Source organism: Salvelinus sp. IW2-2015, linkage group LG4q.2, assembly GCF_002910315.2.
Source record: "Salvelinus sp. IW2-2015 linkage group LG4q.2, ASM291031v2, whole genome shotgun sequence".
Taxonomy (NCBI): domain Eukaryota; kingdom Metazoa; phylum Chordata; class Actinopteri; order Salmoniformes; family Salmonidae; genus Salvelinus; species Salvelinus sp. IW2-2015.
The window spans coordinates 25,601,637-25,627,902 of record NC_036843.1 but is presented as its reverse complement, the minus strand read 5'-3'; the positions used below and the strand labels follow the sequence as shown (position 1 = coordinate 25,627,902).

Here is a 26,266-nt window from a genome sequence, read left to right as displayed (position 1 = left end):
ATGTTACAAGGATGAAACTTAGAACTAATATGAAACAGACAATAACTACTTTGTAATTATATAACATTGTAATTACTTGTTACACGGGCCAATGTAAACTAAATCCAAAGCACAAAAAGTAGACAACTTGTAAAAAACTAAATACATATAGTAAATTAGCTATATAAAGTCATGAAAATAATTTACTTACAGATCTAAAAGTGGATCCAATCCTTCTAGAAAGCAATCTTTGTTGGACGAGTCGGAAATCCTCTTTTTAGGTTCCTGTTCGATATTCTTAGTTTTTACCTCCCCCCTTGAGAAGCCGTCTTTTATGCTAAAGCGATTCAATTAAATCAATGAAATCTGTTTACAATGTAATGTAGCGTGCTCGGTGCGTTCCGTCTCTGAGCCAGGTAGCAATAGTTCACATTACACATAAAAGGTTCTAGGCCTTGCTTTGTCCCACCCAGGTCAAGTGCATATCTCTGGAAAGCTTACCTCATTGGCTACAGTACTGTCAAGGTGCCATAGTAGCCAATCCCCTGTGTAATGGATGCCTACGGCGCGTAAGCAGGCAACGTCATATTTGTGATGCGCAAAGATATAGTCACTCCGTGGACATTCGATGTTGCCATTAAGTCATCAGWTAACATGGCAATAGGCTAGATTTGTTCCTACCAACCTAAGGATTAATTTGATACCCCCTGTGTCGTTATAACTCAAACAMAGACCAAATCGAAGCTTACCTTGTAAGATGTTTGCTGTTTGGTGAAAACGTTGTTTATCAATAACGGTAGGTCACAGGCAGARAAATAAAACTAYGGGGACTTTACATTTACATTTACAAAACAAGAATACAATGGGAAAGCGACTACGTATACTTTATTAGATCAAGCAATTCTTTAAATAAAATAAAATTGGGTGTTAACTGTTATATTGTTGTGACATGAAATAACAGAATTGCAAATCTCCTGGATATTGATGGGGCTGTTCACTGACTGTTCATATTCATATTGTTTTTACCACTTTCACCCCTCACCCCTTGTTCCCTAACCTATACTCAGAGATCAAACCTGATGACCCTCCTGTCAAAGGAAAGAAAGGAAAAGGAAAGGACAAGAGGAGGCCTGGAGACATGCCAGAGAAGAAGAAGCACAAACTCAATGAGCTGCAGGTATGTGGCTACTCAATACCACCCAGCGAGCAAAACTGATTACAGTGCCTTCAGAAACTATTCATACCCCTTGACTTACTCCACATTTTGTTGTGTAACAGCCTGAATTCTAAATGGATTAAAAATATATATAATCTCACCCGTCTACACACAATACCCCATAATGACAGTTAAAAATTAACAAATTTATAGAAAATGAAATGCAGAAATATCTCATTTACATGAGTATTCACACTGTTAGGGCTGCGTAAGTTCAACTGAGATAGGAACAATAGGACACCTGAACTTGATTAAAATAATTGTTTAATTCAAAAGTTAATAAATGGCAAATGCATTTTTCGTATATACGGGTCCACTGCCCTACCCCGCAGGGTGGAAACAGAGAAGACACTTGTTACTGACAAAAACATTATAATAAATACTCATGACAGAGATAGTTCCCACTTCCGAGCCGGCCTGTCAGAGTAGAGACTGGGCGTGGTTTAGACTCACCCAGCCTATCGTTGATGTTGGCACATAAGCTAGTCCTAGCCCCTTTGCGCTCTCTGTTGTCCCGTCGATGTTGCTGTGTAGATTACGCTCCTTCACCCCAGAGACTGAGGTCAGACAGCTCTGTAATATTGTCTGAGCTATTCACASCTGTTATACAATGTCCACTGTTCTCGCTCAAGGCTAACTACAGCTTCCCAGCTTCTTATCTGAGCTAACTGTTACTTTCGGCACACACACACAGACACCCAGGCGCCCAGACCAACAGTATCACATATCATACAGTTGCTAATATTCAATCATGTTTGTTATAGTATTGGGTTATAGTGCATGACTCAGAACCTCACATATGTTTTTCGTGTGTATAGTTTATCTGTTATTGTCTGGTCAGCAGTCTCCTGATTCACCCCCCTCCTGTGTCTCTCTAAGATTAGCACAGTCTCGGCCACACAGTACAGCTTCACACTACTGATACATTTGTTTCATACACACACATATTTCATACAGTACAGCGCTATCTTTAACACACACACATTTCAGGCTGATATTCATGGTTAGGCCCTGAGCACTGGTAAGAGTGAGAACAATGGAAAATGCAGGTTCACAAGAGTCAGCAATTCAAACCTTAACACATAAGAAGCCCTACTAGCTTATAGTTAGTTAAGCATGTCAAAAAACCTTTATAAAACCCTCAACACCCCTGGGCAATACTTTATAGAAACACTTTGGCAGTGATTACTGCTGTGAGTCTTTTGGGAGTAAGTCTAAGAGCTTCGCACACCTCAATTACAATATTTGCCCATTATTCTTTTCAAATTCTTCAAGCTCTGTCAATTGATTGTTGATTATGTTATATTTATATTATATATATATAATATATATATATATATATATTATTTATTCTTTGGCTCCGTTCATCTTTCCCTCGATGCTGACTAGTCTCCCAGTCCCTGCCGCTGAAAAACATCCCCACAGCATGATGCTGCCAACACCATGGTGCCCGGTTTCCGCCAGACGTGACGCTTGGCATTCAGGCCACAAAGGTCAATCTTGGTTTCATCAGACCAGAGAATCTTGTTASTCATGGCCTGAGAGTCATTTAGGTGCCTTGTGGCAAACTCCAAGCAGGCTGTCATGTGTCTTTTACTGAGGAGTGGCTTCCATCTGGTCTACCACAAAGGCCTGATTGGTGGAGTGCTGCAGAGATGGTTGTCCTTCTGGAAGGTTTTCCCATCTCCACAGAGGAACTCTGGATGCTCTGTCAGAGTGACCATCGGGTTCTTGGTCACCTCCCTGACCAAGGCCCTTCTCCCCCGATTGCTCAGTTTGGCCGGACGGCCAGCTCTAGTATGTATGTATGTATGTATGTATGTATGTATGTATGTATGTATGTATGTATGTATGTATGTATGTATGTATGCATTCGGAAAGTATTCTTACCCCTTCACTTTTTCCACATTTTGTTACGTTACAGCCTTGTTCTAAAATGGATTAAAAATATATATATCCTCGTCAATCTACACACAATACCCCATAATGACAAAGCTAAAACAGGTTTTTAGAAATCTCTGCAAATGTATTAAAAATAAAAAACAGAAATACCTTATTGACCGAGGTATTCAGACCCTTTGCTATGGGACTCGACATTTWAATTTTTWAATTTTTMATTTATCAGGTAAGTTGACTGAGAACACGTTCTCATTTGCAGCAACGACCTGGGGAATAGTTACAGGGGACAGGAGGGGGATGAATGAGCCAATTGTAAACTGGGGATTATTAGGTGACCGTGATGGTTTGAGGGGCAGATTGGGAATTTAGCCAGGACACCGGGGTTAACACCCCTACTCTTACGATAAGTGCCATGGGATATGTAATGACCTCAGAGAGTCAGGACACCCGTTTAACGTCCCATCCGAAAGACGGCACCCTACACAGAGCAGTGTCCCCAATCACTGCCCTGGGGCATTGGGATCTTTGTTTAGACCAGAGGAAAGAGTGCCTCCTACTGGCCCTCCAACACCACTTCCAGCAGCATCTGGTCTCCCATCCAGGGACTGACCAGGACCAACCCTGCTTAGCTTCAGAAGCAAGCCAGCAGTGGTATGCAGGGTGGTATGCTGCTGGCAGTGCAGGGCTCAGGTGCATCCTGTTTCCATTGATCATCCATGAGATGTTTCTACAACTTGATTGGAGTCCATCTGTGGTAAATTCAATTGACTGGACATGATTTGGAAAGTGAATGGGGTCTGAATACTTTCCGAATGTACTGTACACACACTGAGTATATAAAACATTAAGAACACCTGCTCTTTCCATGACATAGACTGACCAGGTGAATCTAGGTGAATCCAGGTGAATCCAGGTGAAAGCTATGATCCCTTATTGATGTCCCTTATTGATGTCACTTCAGTCAGTGTAGATGAAGTGGTGGAGACAGGTGAAAGAAGGATGTTTAAGCCTTGAGACAATTGAGACATGGATTGTGCATGTGTGGCATTCAGAGGGTGAATGGTCAAGACACAAAATGTAAGTGCCTTTGATCAAGGTATGGTAGTAGGTGCCAGGCGCACCGGTTTGTGTCAAGAACTGCAAACCTGCTGAGTTTTTCACGCTCAACAGTTTCCTGTGTGTATCAAGAATGCCCAAAGGACATCCAGCCAACTTGAAACAACTGTGGGAAGCATTGGAATCAACATGGGCCAGCATTCCTGTTTAACTCTTTTGACACCTAGATTCCATGCCCCGATGAATTAAGGCTGTTCTGAGGGTATAAGGGAGGGGATGCAACTCAATATTAAAAAGGTGTTCCTAATGGTTGGCATACTCAGTGTATATACATACATACACACATGTATACATACTGTATATACACGTTGCTAGACAGCCATTTTCAAGTCTTGCCATAGATTTTCAAGACGATTTAAGTCACAACTGTAACTAGGCCACTCAGGAACATTCAATGTTGTGTTCGTAAGCAACTCCAGTGTAGATTTGGCCTTGTGCTTTCTGCTGAAAGGTGAATATGTCTACCAGTGTCTGTTGGAAAGCAGACCGAACCAGGTTTTCTTCTAGGATTTTGCCTGTGCTTGTAGCTATAGTCTGTTTCTTTTTATCATCAAAAAAACCTCCATAGTCCTTACCGATGACAAGCATACCCATAATTTAATGCACCCACCACCATGCTTGAAAATATGAAGGGTTGTTTTGTTGTGTTGGATTTGCCCCAAACATACTGTATAACGCATTGTATTCAGGACAAAAAGTTAATTTCTTTGCCACATTTTTGCAGTAGTACTTAAGTGCCTTGTTGCAAACAGGATTCATGTTTTGGAATATTTTTATTCTGTACAAGCTTCCTTCTTTTACTCTGTAATGTAGGTTAGTATTGTGGAGTGACTACAGTATTGTTGATACAGCCTCAGTTTTCTCATATCACAACCATTAAACTGTAACTGTTTTGGCCTCATGGTGAAATCCCTGAGCGGTTTCCTTCCTCTCTGGCAACTGAGTTAGGAAGGACACATGTATCTTTGTAGGGATTGGGTGTATTGATACACCATCCAAAGTGTAATTAATAACTTCACCATGCTCAAAGGGATATTCAGCATCTGATTTTTTTATTCTTACACATCTGCCAATTGGTTCCCTTTTTTGCGAGACATTGAAAAACATTACTGGTCTTYGTGGTTGAATCATTGCCTGAAATACACTGCTCGATTGAGGGACCCTACAGATAATTGTATGTGCGGGATACAGAGATGGAGTAGTCATTAAGAAGTATTGAACACCGAATGACTCCATGCAACTTATTATGTGACTTGTTAAGCACATTTTTACTCCTGAACTTATTTTGGCTTGCCATAACAAAAGGGTTTGAATACATTTCAGCTTTAATTTTTTTAATTAATTTCAAAGATGTTCTACAAACAAAATTACACTGTGACATGATGGGGTATTGTGTGTAGATCAGTGACACAGAATCTCAATTTAACCAATTTTAAATTCAGGCTGTTCAAAACAGAAGTCTGGGCAAATACTTTATAGTCTGTTTTTGTACTTCCTCATTAGGTGTACCCCAAGGAGTTGGAGAAGGAGTTTGATAACTTTGAAGACTGGCTTCACACCTTCAACCTGTTCAGAGGGAAGGCCGGAGACGACGACGACCAGAACATGGCGGATGAAGACAGGATTATTGGCAAATTCAAAGTAAAACCCCTTTCACACAGAGGGCCTTACCTTCTCCTTACCTTCTTCTTACCTTCTTCTTACCTTCTYCTTACCTTCTCCTTACCTTCTTCTTACCTTCTTCTTACCTTCTTCTTACCTTCTCCTTACCTTCTTCTTACCTTCTCCTTACCTTCTCCTTACCTTCTCCTTACCTTCTTCTTACCTTCTTCTTACCTTCTCCTTACCTTCTTCTTACCTTCTTCTTACCTTCTTCTTTGTCAGCGACGGAAGAGAGAAGGAAGTAGACTGGTATCAGATCTTAGTTGTTCAATGGCTATAGGAGTTGTCTATTGGAGTTGTCTATTGGAGTTGTCTATAGGAGTTGTCTATAGGAGTTGTCTATAGGAGTTGTCTATTGGAGTTGTCTATAGGAGTTGTCTATTGGAGTTGTCTATTGGAGTTGTCTATAGGAGTTGTCTATAGGAGTTGTCTATTGGAGTTGTCTATTGGAGTTGTCTATTGGAGTTGTCTATAGGAGTTGTCTATACAGCATACAAATGTCTGGGACCAGGTTAGGAAGAAACTATACTGAGCATACGGAGTCCATTATTTTGTTGAATACCACACCCCACCCAATCCTAATATAGTGATGTGACATGAAATAACAGAGTTGCATGCAAAGGGTAAGCCCTTAGTTTAAGGGTTTCTAAAATCCCTTATGGGAAAAATGAATGGTGAAAAAACGATTGGAACCATTTCCCTGTTTGACCGCTAGGTTTTATGGGTATTATGACACCTCCACTGTGGCTCTCTATTTCAATTGAATGTATCTCCCCCTTTCCAGAATCTAACACAATTGTGCATGTCTGTTTGTGTTTCAAGGCTGTCTGTGCATGTACAAGGCGTTGGATTAGATGTGATTGTATTAACTCTGTGTGTATCTGTTTGTGTTTCAGGGCTGTCTGTGCATGTACAAGGTGTTGGATTAGATGTGATTTTTATAACTCTGGTGTGTATCTGTTTTGTTTGTTTAGGGTTCCTGTGCATGTAACAAGGCGTTTGGATTAGATGTGATTGTATTAACTCTGTGTGTATCTGTTTGTGTTTAGGGTTCCTGTGCATGTACAAGGTGTTGGATTAGATGTGATTGTATTAACTCTGTGTGTATCTGTTTGTGTTTCAGGGTTCTCTGTGCATGTACACAGGTGTTGGATTAGATGTGATTGTATTAACTCTGTGTGTATCTGTTTGTGTTTCAGGGTTCTCTGTGCATGTACAAGGTGTTGGATTAGATGTGATTGTAATAACTCTGTGTGTATCTGTTTGTGTTTCAGGGTTCTCTGTGCATGTACAAAGTGCCAGTGTCAGATGAGATGCAGAGGGAGATGGGCTTCGACTCCAACATGGGCATGTTCCAGAACATTCCAACCAACGACCCAATCAACGTTGTAGTCCGAGTCTATATCATCAGGGTCGGTACACAACACAAAACTACACTACACTGCACAACACTACACTACACTTCACTGTCTACACTTCACTACACTACACTGTACTAAGTACTACTTACAATCCTAAATTTCCGAATTAATCTGGGAAGCTACAGACATTAGACTATCCTGTGATTATTAACATGTAATGTCTTGATTGTCAAATAAAACCAAATAAAACATTTCTAAAGGCAACTGATCTGCATCCAGCGGATATCAATGGAAAAGCTGATCCGTACATCGCCATCAAACTAGGAAAATCAGACATCAAAGACAAAGAGAACTACCTCTCCAAGCAACTCAACCCTATCTTTGGCAAGTAAGTGGAGAAACTCTCAATGCAATATTTCGTCCATTTCCGCTAACATTCATGATGAATTAATGAAGTCTTAATAGCATACGAGCTAGCCAAGTAATTTACTCTGAAGAATGGCACTGCTTGTATAGTTATAGCTTGTATAGTTATAGCTTGTATAGTTATAGCTTGCGCATTTAAAGTGTAAACATGTTGGAAATAATAACCATAAGTTATGACCAAAGACTTAAAAAATTTCATTTATTTTGAACCCATCAGATCTTTTGACATCGAAGCCACATTTCCCATGGACTCTACACTAACAGTGTCCGTCTATGACTGGGACTTAGTGGGCACTGACGACCTGATTGGGGAGACTAAACTGGATCTGGAGAACCGTTACTACAGCAAGCACAGAGCCATATGTGGCCTCCCATCCAAATATGCCGTGTAAGTACTATTACAGTAGGCTGACGACTCACTAAATTCTTCCGCTGCTCTGTCGTTCGCTACATACTTTAGTCTGACACTGACATCGTTGAAGTCATTTGTGGTGACGAGGGGCACGAGGGGCGTTTTACAAAACAAAGTCATCAGTGATTGGATCGTCTCTAACCAATCAGAGTATCAAAGCCAATGACGAATTCTCAAACAGCCACTTCACACACCTGTGTTCTGGCTCTGGCACAATCACACGGCCCCAAATGTGTTTGCATCGGTGAAGGGTCGGTGAGGTACTCAGATCCAGACTCATTGCGGGGAAGAAACTAATGTGGTCGTGGCGTAGCGTTTGGGCAGAGCAAGGAGTCTGGGTAGCCAGACAACTATTACAGCAAGCACAGAGCAAAATGTGGCATCGCATCCAAATATGCCATTTAAGAACTATTACAGCAAGCACAGAGCAAAATGTGGCATCGCATCCATTTAGGTGAACCCTCTCTCTTGCCTATAAATATACGTACAACACAGGATCCTGTACATGATCCAATTCAGGACTGACCTAGATAAATAAACCATACATAAATAAATACCCAGTATCTTAGAACTGCATAAAATTTGTTTGTCTCCATCTTTATTTTTTTTGTCCCTGTAGCCATGGCTACAATGTGTGGCGGGACCCCCTGAAGCCAACCCAGATCCTGGCCAAGCTGTGTAAAGAGGGCAAGCTGGACGGGCCCCACTATGGCCCTGGAGGACGGGTCAAGGTGGCCAACAGGATCTTCATGGGCCCAACCGAGATCGAAGATGAAAATGGTACTGTATAGAGTACAACACAACAACATTACCTGAAATGCTTTTCTACCCTCACCTGTTGGTTACTGTACACCCAATCATATTTTTCTCTGCCTGGCTGAAGTACCCTGTCATGTACAACTGATCATATATCATATATCAGATATCAGCTGATGTAAGAAGGGCTATATAAATAAATTTGATTTGATTTGATCATATAGGTTTATGTTCTTATGAGCGTTCCCTGTGGGTAGGCTAGGTAGTACTCGACTTGTCTAGTACCCCAGGTTGACAACTACTGCTGTACTGTCTGTCTGGGTTGCTCTGGTGATGTTCCTTAGGTCTGAAGAAGCAGACAGATGAGCACCTGGCGCTGACGGCGCTGAAGCACTGGGAGGATATCCCCAGGGTGGGCTGTAAACTCATCCCAGAACATGTGGAGACCAGGCCACTCCTCAACCCTGACAAGCCTGGCATCGAACAGGTACTGTAGAACAAGGTTGCCTTTAAGCCGGTGCTTGCTAAATGTTCAAGTGCCTGCTTCAGTGTTTCAAATGATCCACCTGGTGAAGGTAGTAAAGCAAATATAAAGTACAGTAAAGTAAAGATGACACATTTGCCATGTGAATGTAGGCCTGATTGATTAGGTTTGATTGCTGTGTATTTGAATTGTATCTCACCCCATGTTTATCTGTGTGTTTCTCTTTGTGTAGGGGAGGATTGAGATGTGGGTGGACATGTTCCCCAAGGATATGCCTGCACCTGGACCGGCCATTGATATCGCACCCAGAAAACCAAAGAAGTATGTTCTAATACAATGTAATGTGCTTTAAAAAAAAAACATTTAGTAAGAGAATTTGAAAAGTGAAATAAAAGTTATGAGGAATGTGCATTGTCGGCAGGGTTAGATATCAGTAATACACTGTATATTAGTGGGGCGAGGGTCAGCTGTTTGTTCACCCGCACCCACCCGCAACTGCTAATAACCCATCCGCAACGCCCAACTATATGTGATGAAGTGAAAATCTGAGGCCCTCACCCGACCCCAACACTCTAACATAAAAATGCACTGTGGGCTTAACCCACTGTTCCTAGGCCGTCATTGTAAATAAGAAGTTGTTCTTAACTGGCTTGCTTAGTTAAATAAAATAAATGCGTTTCCCTGGAAGACTAAGTAAACCCTTGCTCACCACAATAATGTCATAAATCTCTAGAATGAATGTTTCAATATAGTTCGTGGATCAAAAACGTCTAGGGACCGGGGAGAAGAAATAAAACACATCAGTTTGACTGGTTGTAAGGAAAGTTGTGAAAATGACCCAAAATGTTTCTGATATGATTTCATTTCAGCTTGGATGCGTATTTTATGTGGTTGAAATACTATCAGCTTTTATGATGATGATAAAGATAGCACCTCATAGAGATTTTGTATAGCGCCTTTCAATCATCACACATAACACAGCCGCACTGCTATCATCCTCTTTTACCACTTCACCAAATCTTTCTTCAACTTTAGTCTACTGTTCTGGCCCTCCCTTCTCCTTATTTTCAACTCTCCATTTCGCAGCTTTTCTCTTATTGAATTAAACTCCGACATTGTCCTTTTTGCCTCCATGGATCGAATGCCAAGAGTGTGCAAATCTGTCATCAAGGAAAAGGGTGGCTACTTTGAAAAATCTAAATATAAAATATATTTTGATTTGTTTAACACTTTTTTGGTTACTACATGATTCCATATGTGTTATTTCATAGTTTTGATGTCTTCACTATTATTCTACAATGTAGAAAATAGTCAGAATAAAGAAAAACCCTTGAATGAGTAGGTGTGTACATACTTTTGACTGGTACTGTATATATATCAGTAAATTCACAATTTTATATGATAAGATATATCACATAACAGAGATTTTGAAAACACAAAATGCAACCAAAATGTTACTGATGTGACACTGAGGTGTTTGGTCGTCGGGCAGGTTTGAACTGAGGGTGATTATCTGGAACACAGACGAGGTCATTCTGGAGGATGATGACATCTTCACTGGAGAAAAGTCCAGTGATATCTTCGTGCGGGGGTAAATAATGTTTCCTTTGAAAGTATCTATGTTTTTCTAACTTCTGGAGGTGTACTAAATATTAAAACCATTTCTTCTTCTTCTTCATTTCACTCAACAGCTGGCTGAAGGGTCAGCAGGAGGACAAGCAGGACACAGACGTCCACTACCACTCCCTGACAGGGGAGGGTCTCTTCAACTGGCGCTTCATCTACCCCTTTGACTACCTACAGGCTGAGGAGAAGATCGTCATCTCTAAGAAGGAGTCTATGTTCGCCTGGGACGAGACTGAGTATAAGATCCCTGCTCGTCTCAACCTACAAGTCTGGGATGCTGATCACTTCTCTGCAGATGACTTCTTAGGTGGAGTGATTTAATTTTCCTCTACTAAACATTCACCATAATGATTTTCTGAGCTGTAAATGTTGGTCCTTCTGTGAATTTAACATTTCAGACTAGGGCTACTTTTTTATATTGAATTTGTATTCGGGGACATGGAAAGTCCTGTTGTGGCAGTCATAACAACAACATCAACATAACAACAACAACAACAGCTGAGAAACCTTTATGCATATCGAATAAATATGCATGATATTTTTGTCTATTCCTAGGTGCCATTGAGCTGGATCTGAACCGTTTCCCTCGTGGAGCGAAGACAGCCAAGCAGTGCTCCATCAACATGGTGCTGAACGAACAGGATATTCCCATGGTGTCCATCTTCAAACAGAGGAGGATCAAGGGCTGGTGGCCCTTCCTGGCCAGAGATGAGAATGACGAGTTTGAACTCACTGTATGTAGTGTGGACAGGATTAAACACAGTAAACTATACACTTGACACAATGGTGTCTTTGATTAAACAAAGCGTGACAATTGAGTTACATTGTGAAGAAACTAGCTGAGTTAAAGACTGAACAGAGGTCAGTTTGGAAATGTAACAGATCAGTCAAAAGATAAAGAATCACTCCTTTGTATACTGTATGAACCCCAGTGTTTGGTAGTGATGTTGTTTGTGTCTTTGCAGGGGAAAGTGGAAGCAGAGCTGCAGCTGATGACTGCAGAGGAGGCTGAGAAGAACCCAGTAGGTGAAGGACGCAACGAACCTGAACCCCTGGAGAAACCCAAGTAAGAGCACCATTAACCTACCACTAAGCTAACAAATACAGTGTCAAATGTTGGTGCCAACTCAATGTATTTCAACGAGGAAGGTTGAAGTGGGGAAGGGACAGGAGTGGGGAAGGGACAGGAGCATGAGTTTTTTTGCGCTAAAACAGGTTGCACTTAAACAAAGCTCTACCATGCAGGCGGAACGCACCCTCGTCAGAACGCACCCTAATGTAAAGGTCCATTTGATTATAAAACAGAACAATTATGGAAGAGAGAAAGGGTCTTRAAATTGAAATGAATGAAAATTAAATTGCTTTGACTAAGTACTGAATTTGAACAGGGATGATCATACTGGCCAATACAGAGCATCAGCAGTCCAGTTACTAAAATAACCTTTCTTTATGCCATCATTTTTATGGGTTTGTTTATATTTAGAGCAAACCGGACCTGTATCTTAAAGTCATATTTGGTAATCCTCTGTGTCTCTGTTTGATGTCCTTATAAGGCATTAGCGCAGTCTAACCAACCAACCCTGTCTCTCTCTCCCAGCCGTCCAGACACAGCCTTCCTGTGGTTCCTTATGCCTTTCAAGGCCATCAAAAACCTCATCTGCAACCAGTACTTCTGGCTCACGGTCAAGTTAGTTGTAGCCCTGCTGCTGGTGCTCATCCTGGGCCTCTTCATATACAGCATGCCTGGATACATGGTCAAGAAGCTAATGGGGGCTTGAGAAGTGGAAAATCTTAAAAGGGATAGTTACTCAACAACTTCCAAACTCAATAATGTATTCAACGACTTGTTTCAGTAACAAGCATCCCCTCTTCTAATGGAGTCCCTGTAATGTGTTTGCCATTTGACAAGACAATCGTACACACACCATGTATCGTTAAAAAAAGGTACCAAAACCATGTCCAAGTATAAATAAATAATACAATAAATCTGATTTATTATATATATATATATATATATATATATATATATATATATATATATATATATATATATATATATATTTATATATCTCCCTTTCAAATACCTGTTCAAGGACATACAGTAGTAAACATTTTAATATTATGGGGTTGCAAAAAAGTTCGATCTACAAAGTAAAATGTTTTGTTTTGGTGTTCTGATTCTGTTCTTGCTAGAAGTCATGTATTAGTCTTGGTTTGCACTGACTGACTTTTCTGTGGCTGTTGCTATTGTCTTTGTTTAACAGTGTGCAGTATGTAGTATATTACGTATAATCTGTTTTTTGTGAATAAAGTGATAAGAACAATAACTGAGTCTGTTTCTCTTTGTCACTCCATGCATCTGAATCCAATCCATCTGAATCCAATCCATCTGAATCCAATACAATCTGTTTTCAGAATATCTTAGCAAGAAATGAGGCATCAGTATTATGGATCAACATTTCAACTGACTCCAAATGTCTCATATTTAGTCATGATCATTATTAGATGATAATGAGATAATCATTAATCAACCATACATGTTTATGGCAGGTCCAAAGAATTTTAACCTACTGTACCACAAGCTATTTTTCCATTTTATTATTAACTTTACTGCAGTCTAACCAACCAACCCTTATTTGTTTCCTCCAGCAGTCCAGACACAGCCTTCCTGTGGTTCCTTATGCCTTTCAAGGCCATCAAAAACCTAATCTGCAACCAGTACTTCTGGCTCACGGTCAAGTTAGTTGTAGCCCTGCTGCTGGTGCTCATCCTGGGCCTCTTCATATACAGCATGCCTCGATACATGGTCAAGAGCGAAGGTTGTGTCCTTTATCCAAAACACACAGACACCTTTACCCAAAACACATGTATAGCCTACTATGTATTCCATGTTTTTTATCAGTGGAGTGCATTGTTTGGTGTATCTAGATAAGCAAACGTTGTACAACGCTGAAACTTGACTGAGTGTCTGAGGGGTTCTTGTCTGTGAAGGTCTACGACATCGAGGTGCAGTTAGTTTTCAGCCTTTCACATCCGACCTGGGTTTAAATACTATTCTAAATAATTTCAAAATTCAAATACTTTGTCTTGAATGGGGTTGCCTGGCTTAGAATAGTCGCAAAACTGAAAACCCACCCATTTGGTATTCTAGGCAGTCTAGAACAAAGTAGTTCAAAGTATATGATCAATTTTAAGTAGTATTTGAACCCAGATCTGTTACACATAGATATGTATAGCTTACTGTGATTTTATTGAACGTGTATTTGGTGTGCCTTGAGTATCGAGCACACAGTGCTGTTCAGTATTGAATTAAGGACTTTGTTCCGATTTGACTGTTTATTGTTATTGTATGTCCCACAACCAACAAAATAATGGACCTATTGAAGAAAACGTTTTATAGGTTTAAAATCCTTCCGTTCTAAAGGTTGATTTTAAAGATTGATGTAGCGTAAAGATTGATACAATACGTATTTTAATTTAAAGTTAGAGAGTAAACTCATAATAAATGCGCTTTACATTCACTTGCTCTCTCTAGAAAATATTTGGAGGATGCGGGCATCGATCCCGCTACCTCTCGCATGCTAAGCGAGCGCTCTACCATTTGAGCTAATCCCCCGGATAAGAGTCGCACGGGCTGTGTAAATACAAGTCCTTGTCAGTGTTGTGTTGAATTTGAACCACATAAATTGTAGTTAGTGAGTAGAATGAAGATTCGACATTCATATCAGAAATTGTAGATACATTTTCTTTCTACATGTATTTTGCTTGATCGATCTACGAAAATAATAGAAGACCAATGCTATTCATTTTTTCAACACCGCAACACTTTGTGTGGAACAATATTGCCCTTTACAGTCCTTGGATGGAAACGCACTCTTTTTTTTGGCCCTACTAATCTGCGCAATTATTTATATAAAATATTATGGATTTACTGACAAGATGCATGTCTCTTCGCCCTAACAATGGGAATCGTTGTCCACAAAGCAGCACGACGGACTGTCTAGCTCCCGCCTATCCTTTATTTGGATTGGTGGATAAATCTCACTATTGTAATCCTGTTTTGAATATTTGATGAGGGTTGTTGACGTCAACCGCCTGTATTCAATGGCGAGAGATGCTATGCTACTAGCCTCATAACATAAATATGCATATAACCATTTCGAGACAACTCCGATATACGTTTTTTCTCAAAGTTGATGGATATCTTACTTATATCAGTACACTCGTAACAACTTAAGCGTTACGAAACTTATATTCGATCAAATAAACCTTACAAGCATTACACTACACTCGCAATAACATCTGCTAATCATGTGTATGTGACCAATATAAGTAGATTTTTAGCAAATAAGCCATTAATGTATTTGTTGACCAAATTCAACACTCATTGACCTCCATACAAAAACTCCTTGCTTGGTATGCGAAACAACGAAAATACGCCACCTGCTGGAGGGAGACCGATTTTCTGCCGAGTTGGGCCTTTCTTCCTCTGTTTTTGAGCTGTTGTTCTATCCAGTTTACACGTTAGCTACATTTTGACATTATTTTCTCACTGAAGTCTTGGGAGTATCCATTAATCAACTTTAGTTGTTGGACTCAAGCCACCGCGCCTCCATCTTGGCACTCCCTCACCATTGTAAAAAAAAAAAATGTGGAAGCTAAATCCATTAATTAATGTCAACATATGTTTTGGCCACGTTTATTCTATTATAAACACCTCAATGCATACTTTTACATTGTATTATGTGAGCTAAGCATATATAAAAATGTATTTAAAGTATAATTCTTTGAAAGTTTGGATGCTACTGTCCCCACTACAACCAAATAATACTTAAATACACATAATTTTGTCCTTGAAACATTTAATTGAAATATTGTAGAATTCCATTCATTCGTATGGAGGACTGCTCCTTCTGAGTGCACATATCGCTGACCAGTGTCTTCAAAGCATCTCATTGGCCAATAAAGAGCATCAGCAATCCAGGGTTTATATACATCATTGATTCTACTTATAGACCAGCTGACCAAATTAGGCAACGAGTTTACCATATTAGGCAAGATTTTACTTCTGCGTTAACAGAGATTAGGGCCTACCATTGAGAGTGGGGCCCATAGGAGGGCCAGTGGGCTCTTTCCATGGTTTTCTGTGCCCACAATATTTTAGCCAAACAGAAATCAACAACAGTATTATAACAGTTTATTTCACAATCGTTTGTTTATTTACTTAATAAAACTCAAAGAGATGAGAGTTATGCAGACAGTCAAAGCACGTGAGAGAATGCAGGTCAGATTCTATTGCAGATGGCTGTAGGTTTGCATTGAAAAGGCAGTAGTACAGGGCAAAGGAGTTCTATTCCTTATGATGCTCATGATGACCAGCACCATTTTGAACTGGTCATAGACCCCTAACTAACTCAGTGCATCCCAAACGGCACACTATTCCCTATTTAGGGCTCTACTTTTGATATATTCTTATTCTTTATCCGGCTACCAGTCACTTTCTCCTATTCCCTGCCTACAGTATATGTACATATCTACCTCAAATACTCAAGTATCCCTGCACATTGTACATTTGGTATTAGCACTGACCCTGTATATAGCTTCCTCTCTTATTTCTTAGTGTTTGATTACTGCACTGTTGGATACAGCACACAAGTTAAGTATTTCACTCTACCAAAACTTAAACTTGATTTGGGACGCAAACTCCTGACTTCATCGTTCTCTAAACTCAACATGAAATTAGTAAGACGACTCATTACAGCTGAGCAATATATCATAGCAAACCAAAAGTAGAAACACAGCAAAATTAGCAGCAGAAATGTGATATGATCAAATTAAAGTAAATCATTGTTTTCAGGCTCTTTTAAACAACACATTTTTACAGTTAAATTAAAAAAACAATTTGCTGCCATAGTCAGCTTACATAGTAATAACTCAGGTATTGTTAATACCAAATTAATTTAAAACTTATTATACATAATAAATACCATGGCATGTACCCAGACACTTCTAATTGAAGATAAAATCTCCACATAAATTAGTTTATGAATATATCGCCCATTCCCTGTTAATTTATGACATTCTCATGTTCAAATACAGCTAATCCAGAATGAGTACAGTCAAAGAGCATTGGTCATATCCTATACCTAAATTATTATTTCTGGACCACTTTCTTTAATGCATTTTCCCTTGACGTTACTACATGCCATCAACTCAAATAAAAAGCTTAAGCCTTTTCACTACCATGAGCATACGTTACAGTATTGTTTAATTTACATACATTTTGCACCAATTATTGTACCGATAGTAGTTAAAATCCAAATCAATAAATAAGAAAGTAAAAACGAATGAATTATAATTTGTTGTCATAGGTGATTTTGTTAGTCTACTTTAGGACTCTTGTGGTAACCTGTAATACAGTAACATGCACAAGGTGCTTTCTACGCTCCGGAATAGAACCAAAATTAGTTTTTAGAAAAAGCGCGAGTCAAACCAAAAGACAAACAAAACAAATGCATTCAGACATCTACCTTATTTCAAAATCGTTCCTTTTTTGTCATATTTACAACTCTGAATGAATTGTGCAGGCCTAACACCCCCATTAATATCACCTTGGTTTGGGTCATTATTCTGTGTTATACTATGTACCATGCTGGAACGACTAGGATATGTTCTGTTATTGTTGCTGCTACTGTGTCATTGGGGGGGAGGGAGGGGTAGCTTATGACACTGAGATGTAATGGTGTATGTACAGTACATAGCCGAGGGGGAAGGAGGAGACACACATATATACATATGAAAAGAGAGGAAGAGAGGAAAAGAGATTAGAAAACAAGAACAAGAGAGGGGCAAAGAGAGGAGAATAAGAGAGAGAGAGAGAGGGAGAGAGAGAGAGAGAGAAGGAGAGACAGGAGAGAGAGAGAGGAATATGTATGGAGAGAAGGGTTTAGAGGAGGGAGAGGTGGATGTGGCAGACAGAAGTATAGAGTAGGCCAGGGAGAGGTGGATGTGCAGAGAGAAAGTATTTTAGAGGATGGTGAGGCGGGATGTGGCGAAGAAAGGTATTATGAGGAGGGAGAGCGGGGATGTGGCAGACAGAGACGTATTAGAGGAGGGAGAGGGGATGTGGCAGACAGAAGGTATTAAGAGGAGGAGAGGCAGGGATGGGTAGATGGAGAGAAGGTATTAGAGGAGGGAAGAGGGTGGATGTGGCAGACAGAAGGTATTAGAGGGGAAGAGGGGGATGTGGGAGCAGGAAACAGAAGTATTTAGAGGAGGGAGAGGGGGATGTGGCAGACAGAAGGTATTAGAGTAGGGAGGGATGTGCAGACAGAAGGTATTAGAGGAGGGAGAGGGGGATGTGGCGACAGAAGGTTATTAGAGGAGGGAGAGGTGGATGTGCAGACAGAAGTATTAGAGGAGGGAGAGGGGATGTGGCAGACAGAAGTATTAGAGGAGGGAGAGGGGAGTGGATGGAGAGAAGGTATTAGAGGAGGGAGAGGGGGATGTGGCAGACAGAAGGTATTAGAGGAGGGAGAGGGGGATGTGGCAGACAGAAGGTATTAGAGGAGGGAGAGGTGGATGTGGATGGAGAGAAGGTATTAGAGGAGGGAGAGGGGGATGTGGCAGACAGAAGGTATTAGAGACTCAGTATTCATCCTGGTCCAAGTGGGCCTGTCCATCAATCTCGTCATCATCTGGAGCAGCAAAGCCGTCCTAAAATACAGATATCATCAAATTTACAGAGAATGTTGATGATAACTCACAACCCTTGTATACTTTATAATAATATGAGTTCATATTTTATACATGAGAGAGGGGTAGAGACAATTAAGGATAGCTAATTGCAATTGCTATCTCTAGTTTTAAAAAAGTTGGCTATTCTATACTTAGGGCTCTGTTCAATCCGTATTGCGGAAGTACAGATTTACAGCGTGATTGAAATTTAAAGGCAATCTTCCCGTGTAAACGCTGCTTAATTCGGCTCAAAAGGAAATTACCTTGACATTTCTATCACGCAATCTGTAAAGTTTTAGCGATACAGATTTAATAAAAGCCCTTAGTTTCAGTGTTGACCAATGTACAGTATATGAACAAATTGAATTCATATGTCTGTGGTTGTGAGAGGTACCTCTGTGGCGTAGAGAATGTCCATGATCCTGGAGAGGTGAGGGTTGGTGTCACTCTCGTGTTCCTGACAGATCAGCTCAATGTCTCTCAGCTTACTGAAGTAGAAATCTCTCTCCTTCTCTAGTCCGTCCACTGTTAACTTCAGCTCCATCAACTACACATGGGAAGAACAGGTTGTTTCAAACACACAGGGAATGACAATGTAAATGTAGTACTCACTGAGTAGTGTTATGTTAGTAACATACTTACTATACTTAAACTATACTTACATTTAGTTTCCTAATATGCCCCAAATATATCCTTTATTGTCTACGTGACAACTGAGTAAGAAATTAGGATGCCAACTCTAGTGTGAACTTACACTCACACATTCCAGACCAAAGCATGACTTAGCCCCGAGACGTGGGTGTAGGCTACGGTCAAGTCTCAGGGCTAAGCATAACTCTACTTGCAGTAAATAAAACCTGATAACTGAGGCAAAACGAATATAGGTTAATTTTTATTGAATACTGTCAATACTACAGTCATATGGCCCATTAGTTTACTTGACCTATGTAAAGGCCTCCTGACCCTCCCTGGGACTCTACCTGTTGATTTAGCTCCAACAGTTCCGCGTCGGTGCCCCCGTTCCGCGCCAGGGCCGGGGCCTTCCGCACATGCACAGTGGTGTTCAGCACCCTCTGGGGCGTGGGTAGGATCTTGGGCACCGTGGGCGAGTGCCTCTGGGGGCCTGGAATAATCAGATAGTGTCAGGGCTAGATTCAATCCGTGTCGCAGAACCGTGGTATAGCACAATCTAAAGTTAAAGGCAATGTTCCCGCGTTCACAGAGATTCACGGTAAACGCTGCATGTGTCGGCTCAATCGGAAAATGACCTTTACATTTCCATCGTGCTATACTGTGGCTCTTCTGCAATACAGATTGAATTGGGCCCTAGGTGTTGCAGTGCAGGTTTACTGTTCTAACATTTAGGCCAGGATTCAAACCAAGGCGATTTATAGAGCAGGCTTTTAAAGGTCATTTACAGTAAAAGTGATCTCGGAAAACGTAGGAGGGGGGAAAATGCCTTTAAAAGGCGCATTGTCAGATGTCTAGTGCACTGCTCTATAACGGGCCTTGGAGTGAATCCCAGCCATATTCATAGTAAATGTAAACAGAATACTATTAAACAAATAGTAAACTAAAAGTAGTCAAAACACTAGTAAACATCTTGAACAAATACTAATTGTTTGTCATCCCATGCATTCAAAGCTATGGATACAACTACAGCATTTCAATGAGAACCATGTTGAAAGCATACCATCATGTTTTGCCTGTGGTGTAACCAATGAGAACCATGTTGAAAGCATACCATCATGTTTTGCCTTGTGGTGTAACCAATGAGGAACCCATGTGAAAGCATAACCATTCATTGTTTTGGCTCTGTTGGTTAACTATATATGTATTGATATCTCTAAGATATGGCCTATACTTTTTCTTGTGCTGGTAAACCAATGAGAACCATGTTGAAAGCATTACATTCATGTTTGGCCTGTGGTTTAACCAATGAGAACCATGTTGAAAGCATACCATCATGTTTTGCCTGTGTGTAACCAATGAGAACCATGTTGAAAGCACACATCATGTTTTGCCTGTGGTTTTAACCAATGCAGAACCATGTTGAAACGGATACCATCATGTTTTGCCTTTGGTTAAACCAATGAGAACCATGTGAAAAGCAATTACCCATCATGTTTTGCCTGTGGTTTAACCAATGAGAACCATGTTGAAAGGATACCATCATGTTTTGCCTGTGGTGTAACCAACACTATGGATTTTGAGAAACGATGATGATTGATTTTCAACCTTAATGCCAAAAGACAATGCACAAAAAAACTGCTTTTATACATAGCAGGGCACATTTTTTTTACCTTTATTTAACTAGGCAAGTCAGTTAAGAACAAATTATTATTTAAAATGACAGCCTACCGGAGAACAGTGGGTTAACCGCCTTGTTCAGGGACAGAACGACAGATTTTTACCTTGTCAGCTCGGGGATTCAATCCAGCAACCTTTCGGTTACTGGCCCAACACTATAACCACTAGGTACGAAGGGTCCCAAAGGGGTGGCACAATTATCAATTCACTACATGAAGGATCACTAGAACAAAATATATTTATAGATTGGAAAATAATGTCTTTGTGTTCATCAAGTCTGCTAAAGGTACTGTGGAGATCACAAGAATTCTTGACAGTCACTCACAGAGCTACCTTTCCTTGACTGTTTCTAAAATGCTGTGAATCGTGCAGAGCACACACACACAGAGACACACATACACACACACTTGCAGAGCGCTGTGAGTGTTTTGAGCCATCCAAAGCTCAATCAGCGAGACAATCCCATTCAGAAGAGGTAGAACCATTCTGTTGGGTTACCTGCAGGGCCATGAGTTCTCTTTGGTCTGTGGGAAAAGTGATCACCTGGATTGGGGGCGGGGTTCACATCTTGTCCCTGTCTGGCCTGTAGCGGGTCGTACTCCTTCCCATCATAGTTGGCGTCAAAGAATTTCTTGAACCACTGCACAAACTCAAAGTTATCCTGGAACTTTCCTTTTACCAGCTTCTCCACGGGAATTATCTGTAGGAATATGAATACATGTTAGAAAACGTTATTTGAGAGATGACAATCTTTCCACTGAAGAATCTAGCTGCAAGCCCTCACACGGCTGCAGTCACAATTTGTTCGGGACACTACTTCTTTTAGTATATAAATGATTTACAATGCTTAACAGATGATGATAAATAGATAATAGCCTGACTTTGTCAACGCCCATCCTCTTGAAGGCCGCCTGGAGAACCTTGAAGTTGTGTATGAACTCGTGTTCCAGCTTGGCCTGGAACTTGACCTTCTTTAGAAGGACACAGCCTGGAAACAGCATGTCCATGAACTGACAGTACGCTGCCCCTGAAAGGTAGGGGGGGAAAGGGCATACTGCTATTAAACAACACAATGTAAACATCATCTCATTACTCATCATTTGAAAGGATTTGTTGAGGTCCATGCCGACAGGCAAAACTGGTTGAAATGATGTCATCATAACCAAATTACAACCAGTGTAATGACGTCATTTGAAGCAGATTTTCCCACTGGGATGGGGAAAGGACCCATTCATTACATTAATTTGGGAGATGAGATGAGGGAACAATGTTGCCTGAGCCGGTTAATATACAGTGGGGCAAAAAAGTATTTAGTTAGCCACCAATTGTGCAAGTTCTCCCACTTAAAAAGATGAGGCCTGTAATTTTCATCATAGGTACACTTCAACTATGACAGACAAAATGAGAAAAGAAAATCCAGAAAATCACATTGTAGGATTTTTAATGAATTTTATGAAATAATGGTGGAAATAAAGTATTTGGTCAATAACCAAAGTTTTACCTCAATACTTTGTTATATACCCTTTGTTGACAATGACAGGGTCAAATGTTTCTGTAAGTCTTCACAAGGTTTTCACACACTGTTGCTGGTATTTTGGCCCATTCCTCCATGCAGATCTCCTCTAGAGCAGTGATGTTTTGGGGGCTGTTTGCTGTGGCAACACGGACTTTTCAAACTCCTCACAAGATTTTCTATGGGTTGAGATCTTGGAGACTGGCTAGGCCACTCCAGGACCTTGAAATGCTTCTTACGAAGCACTCCTTCGTTTGCCCGGGCGGTGTGTTTGGGTCATTGTCATTGCTGAAGACCCAGCCAACGTCATCTTTCAATGCCCTTTCTGATGGAAGGAGGCTTTTCACTCAAAATCTCACGATACATGGCCCCCATTCATCTTTCCTTTACACGGATCAGTCGTCCTGGTCCCTTTTGCAGAAAAACAGCCCCAAATGCATGATGTTTCACCCCATGCTTCACAGTAGGTATGGTGGTCTTTGATTCAACTCAGCATTCTTTGTCCTCCAAAACGACGAGTTGAGTTTTTACCAAAAGTTATATTTGGTTTATCCTGACCATATGAATTCTCCCAATCTTCTTCTGGATCATCCAAATGCTCTCTAGCAAACTTCAGACGGGCCTGGACAATGTACTGGCTTAAGCAGGGAGACAGTCTGGCACTGCAGGATTTGAGTCCCTGGCGGCGTAGTGTGTTACTGATGGTAGGCTTTGTTACTTTGGTCCCAGCTCTCTGCAGGTCATTCACTAGGTCCCCCGTTGGTTCTGGGATTTTTGCTCACCGTTCTTGTGAACATTTTGACCCCACGGGGTGAGATCTTGCGTGGAGCCCCAGATCGAGGGAGATTATCAGTGGTCTTGCATGTCTTCCATTTCCTAATATTGCTCCCACAGTTGATTTCTCAAACCAAGCTGCTTACCTATTGCAGATTCAGTCTCCCCAGCCTGGTGCAGGTCTACAATTTTGTTTCTGGTGTCCTTTGACAGCTCTTTGGTCTTGGCCATAGTGGAGTTTGGAGTGTGGACTGTTTGAGGTTGTGGACAGGTGTCTTTTTATACTGATAACAAGTTCAAACAGGTGCCATTAATACAGGTAACGAGTGGAGGACAGAGGAGCCTCTAAAGAAGAAATTACAGGTCTGTGAGAGGCCAGAATCTTGCTTGTTTGTAGGTGACCAAATACTTATTTTCCACCATAATTTGCAAATAAAATCATTAAAAATCCTACAATGTGATTTTCTGGATTTTTGTTCCTCATTTTGTCTGTCATAGTTGAAGTGTACCTATGATGAAAATTACAGGCCTCTCTCATCTTTTTAAGTGGGAGAACTTGCACAATTGGTGGCTGACTAAATACCTTTTTGCCCCACTGTATAAGGAACCACCCCCCCAAAAAAAGGTGATCAATGACATCAAGAGGACTGGAGAAGAACATACCCGAGCAGAGCTGTTCTATCTTGGTGTAGGTGAGGTGCAGGGAGTCGTTGAGCCAGGCCAGCATGTCATGTCGGCTCAGGGTGTCACAGGACACAGACGTAGCGTGCACATTCACTGCCATCCTCTACACCCAGAGAACAATAAAAACATGGTAAAGATGTTAAACTGGGCAGCAATTAAGCACACTTCCTAGCTGTTTTGCAATGCTGCAAAACATAAAATGAATTGTGTGGTTAATAATACAARAAATGACTATTGTTCAACATTCAAGGAATAATTATGAAGATGAGGGTTCGTCACAGGACATCATCAAATAGGGCTTTGTTCCAAAAGTGGCTATGACATGGTCTACAAAGCCTGCCTACATGTATTTGTCAGCAAGATTTTATCACTACAATACAGGAATATAAATATAACTTATGCCTAAAGTTGACAGTATAAGAGTACACTTTCCGGGCTAGTTTGATGTTGCAGGAGTCTTTTATTTTTAATTTTCAATCTTCTGTTGTCACAATAATCCTCTCAGATTAGACAGAATGTCCTAGTGCTTGAAAGAAGCAGCACAGACAGGAAGGACACATCTGGCCCTCAATTTAGTTTGAGTGTAAATCTGCCTTTCTGCTGTTTTAGGAACAACAAACAATATTTACTAGGCTACATTTCTAGCAAAATCTGAAATGCAGAAACAGCAATCTCACGTATTATCACTACAGAGATGTCTGGCACTGATAACCAACCAGAAATATTGTTTTGACCCAGGATATGTGGCAATGTGCAGAGGAGTATGTATTTGATTATCACCACCTGTGTAGAAACGAAAAGAACAAGCAGCAGCCAACGCATCGAGTGGCGTGAATAAAGTTTCGCCAATATGGTGCACATTTCTATGAAATTCAAAGTAAAGCCTTATGAATGATCAGTCTGTGCCAGCAGAGAAGAAAGTCCTCTTTCACTATTTCTGCCCTTGCTTTCAGCCTCAACATAAATTATTACATAGCGATATACAATACGTGATACAATACGTGCACCAGCCCTCCCATGAGCTCGCATTGACTAGCACTATCTGTCAAATCCCACGCGGCTGCACAATTAGGTAATAGCCTATAATGGAAAGTAGTCCACCTGCCGTAAACGGTTTTATAGAGGGCTGTGTGTAGAAGGTAATTTACACCAGCGTGTATAATACAACAATCATTATTGTATTGTACATTTTTTAAATAATAATTACAACCATAAACACAACAGACTATCGTTCGAGGAGGAGTCGATTTTATTCTCGTCTCTAAACCCTATTATATTCTAGGCCTTTGAATGGTACGCGACCTCACTAATACATTGTTCACAAAATGTATTTACCTGGGTTTTAAACGCGGAAATGTGCTATTTATTGCATACCCAGAGAACAATACATTTGTCCAATTTGCATTTGGTGCAAAGAAACAAAACCCTGCAATGTTAGTTGCTAGGCTATCCAAACGTCCGCCCGGACCCCCTCTGCAGGCCTCCCCGAATAGACACACACACAGAGACAGAGGACTGTCACTGTAAAGAGAAATATCCTCACTGGATGGACAAGAGACCCTTTATTTTCTTCTGAAACGCTAAATGCACCTACAAAAAGTCTTACTTGCAACGGCAAATGCAGTGTTTTGGCTATAGACCTAAAGTCATTACTACTCACTGTATTCAGACAGCTATCTTTCTCTGTTGTTATTTCGCTGGCAGTATTGCTATGCTCCAATCCTCCGTTGTGGTTGTTGCCAGAGCTCCTGCGCGGTGCAGTGGTTAGTAACGGGCCGACCCCCCACCGCTACCGACGCCCAGTCTGCAACAATCCGGCATTTATTGCGCATGCGCCAGACTCCATGCCGTTGGAGGCGCGTCTATGGTAAATAAATCAATGGGATGTTGGTCTGTTATAGGGAGCAGACTCACTAGCCTCCATGTGCTTAGGCATCTTAACAGATGTGTTGCTGACGGATGGGGGTATCTACACCTTATATAAGCCCTATGTCTTGTTTTGCACACTTTGTACAAAATAATAAAATGCAGTACTACAGGATATTTCTTAACGTAGCTCTTTATTAGCTAGCTATAACTGGCATGTTCACGTATCGCTAACCAGGATCAAACTGACCATGACCTAACCATCTGGGTGGTCTTAACCAATCATAGCACAGTATGATACGACGGTAAAATGCATCCAATTATAATTCAGTATTTTCACACATATGAATATTACACCCTATTATATTCTACACTACCGGTCAAAAGTTCTAGAACACCTATTCAGAAACACTCTTGAATGAGTAGATGATCTAAACCTTTGGAC

General features: G+C 40.7%; 2 protein-coding genes, 1 long non-coding RNA gene and 1 other non-coding gene across 7 annotated transcripts in view; 2 read left to right on the top strand and 2 right to left on the bottom strand.

The window, feature by feature from the left end:
• LOC111963071 (otoferlin-like) overlaps positions 1-12,946 on the top strand; it is a 52,453-nt gene extending 39,507 nt beyond the window's left edge. Inside the window, exons 29-41 of the mRNA XM_070443306.1 lie at positions 1,047-1,156; positions 5,714-5,851; positions 7,147-7,284; positions 7,494-7,621; positions 7,877-8,047; positions 8,691-8,851; positions 9,172-9,314; positions 9,544-9,632; positions 10,804-10,902; positions 11,003-11,244; positions 11,493-11,671; positions 11,903-12,003; positions 12,535-12,946. Coding sequence (XP_070299407.1) covers positions 1,047-1,156; positions 5,714-5,851; positions 7,147-7,284; positions 7,494-7,621; positions 7,877-8,047; positions 8,691-8,851; positions 9,172-9,314; positions 9,544-9,632; positions 10,804-10,902; positions 11,003-11,244; positions 11,493-11,671; positions 11,903-12,003; positions 12,535-12,715 — 1,880 coding nt within the window. The 3' untranslated portion in view covers positions 12,716-12,946. The remainder of the gene's footprint in view (positions 1-1,046; positions 1,157-5,713; positions 5,852-7,146; positions 7,285-7,493; positions 7,622-7,876; positions 8,048-8,690; positions 8,852-9,171; positions 9,315-9,543; positions 9,633-10,803; positions 10,903-11,002; positions 11,245-11,492; positions 11,672-11,902; positions 12,004-12,534) is intronic.
• A 1,534-nt stretch (positions 12,947-14,480) lies between these two features.
• trnaa-agc (transfer RNA alanine (anticodon AGC)) lies at positions 14,481-14,553 on the bottom strand. The gene has a single exon. It is a non-coding gene; the product is annotated as a tRNA-Ala (tRNA).
• A 3,644-nt stretch (positions 14,554-18,197) lies between these two features.
• On the top strand, positions 18,198-18,616 carry LOC139027688 (uncharacterized). The gene is made up of 3 exons (XR_011479809.1): positions 18,198-18,240; positions 18,421-18,514; positions 18,554-18,616. It is a non-coding gene; the product is annotated as an uncharacterized lncRNA (long non-coding RNA).
• Positions 18,431-25,757, bottom strand: LOC111963506 (microtubule-associated protein RP/EB family member 3). Of its 4 annotated transcripts, none has more exons than XM_070443436.1 (7): positions 25,609-25,757; positions 23,935-24,058; positions 21,866-22,011; positions 21,528-21,684; positions 19,655-19,797; positions 19,069-19,221; positions 18,431-18,653 (listed from the first exon to the last, which is right to left on the bottom strand). In XM_070443436.1, the coding sequence occupies exons 2-7, from the start codon at positions 24,053-24,055 to the stop codon at positions 18,585-18,587; spliced, it is 789 nt and encodes a 262-aa protein (XP_070299537.1). In that variant the 5' UTR covers positions 24,056-24,058; positions 25,609-25,757; the 3' UTR covers positions 18,431-18,584. The 4 variants fall into 4 exon arrangements, with proteins under 4 accessions (XP_070299537.1, XP_023842759.1, XP_070299538.1 ...); XM_023986991.3 differs by having other exon boundaries at positions 25,616-25,757; XM_070443437.1 differs by lacking the exon at positions 25,609-25,757 and adding an exon at positions 24,739-25,017 and having other exon boundaries at positions 21,483-21,684.
• Positions 25,758-26,266: the final 509 nt, after the last annotated feature.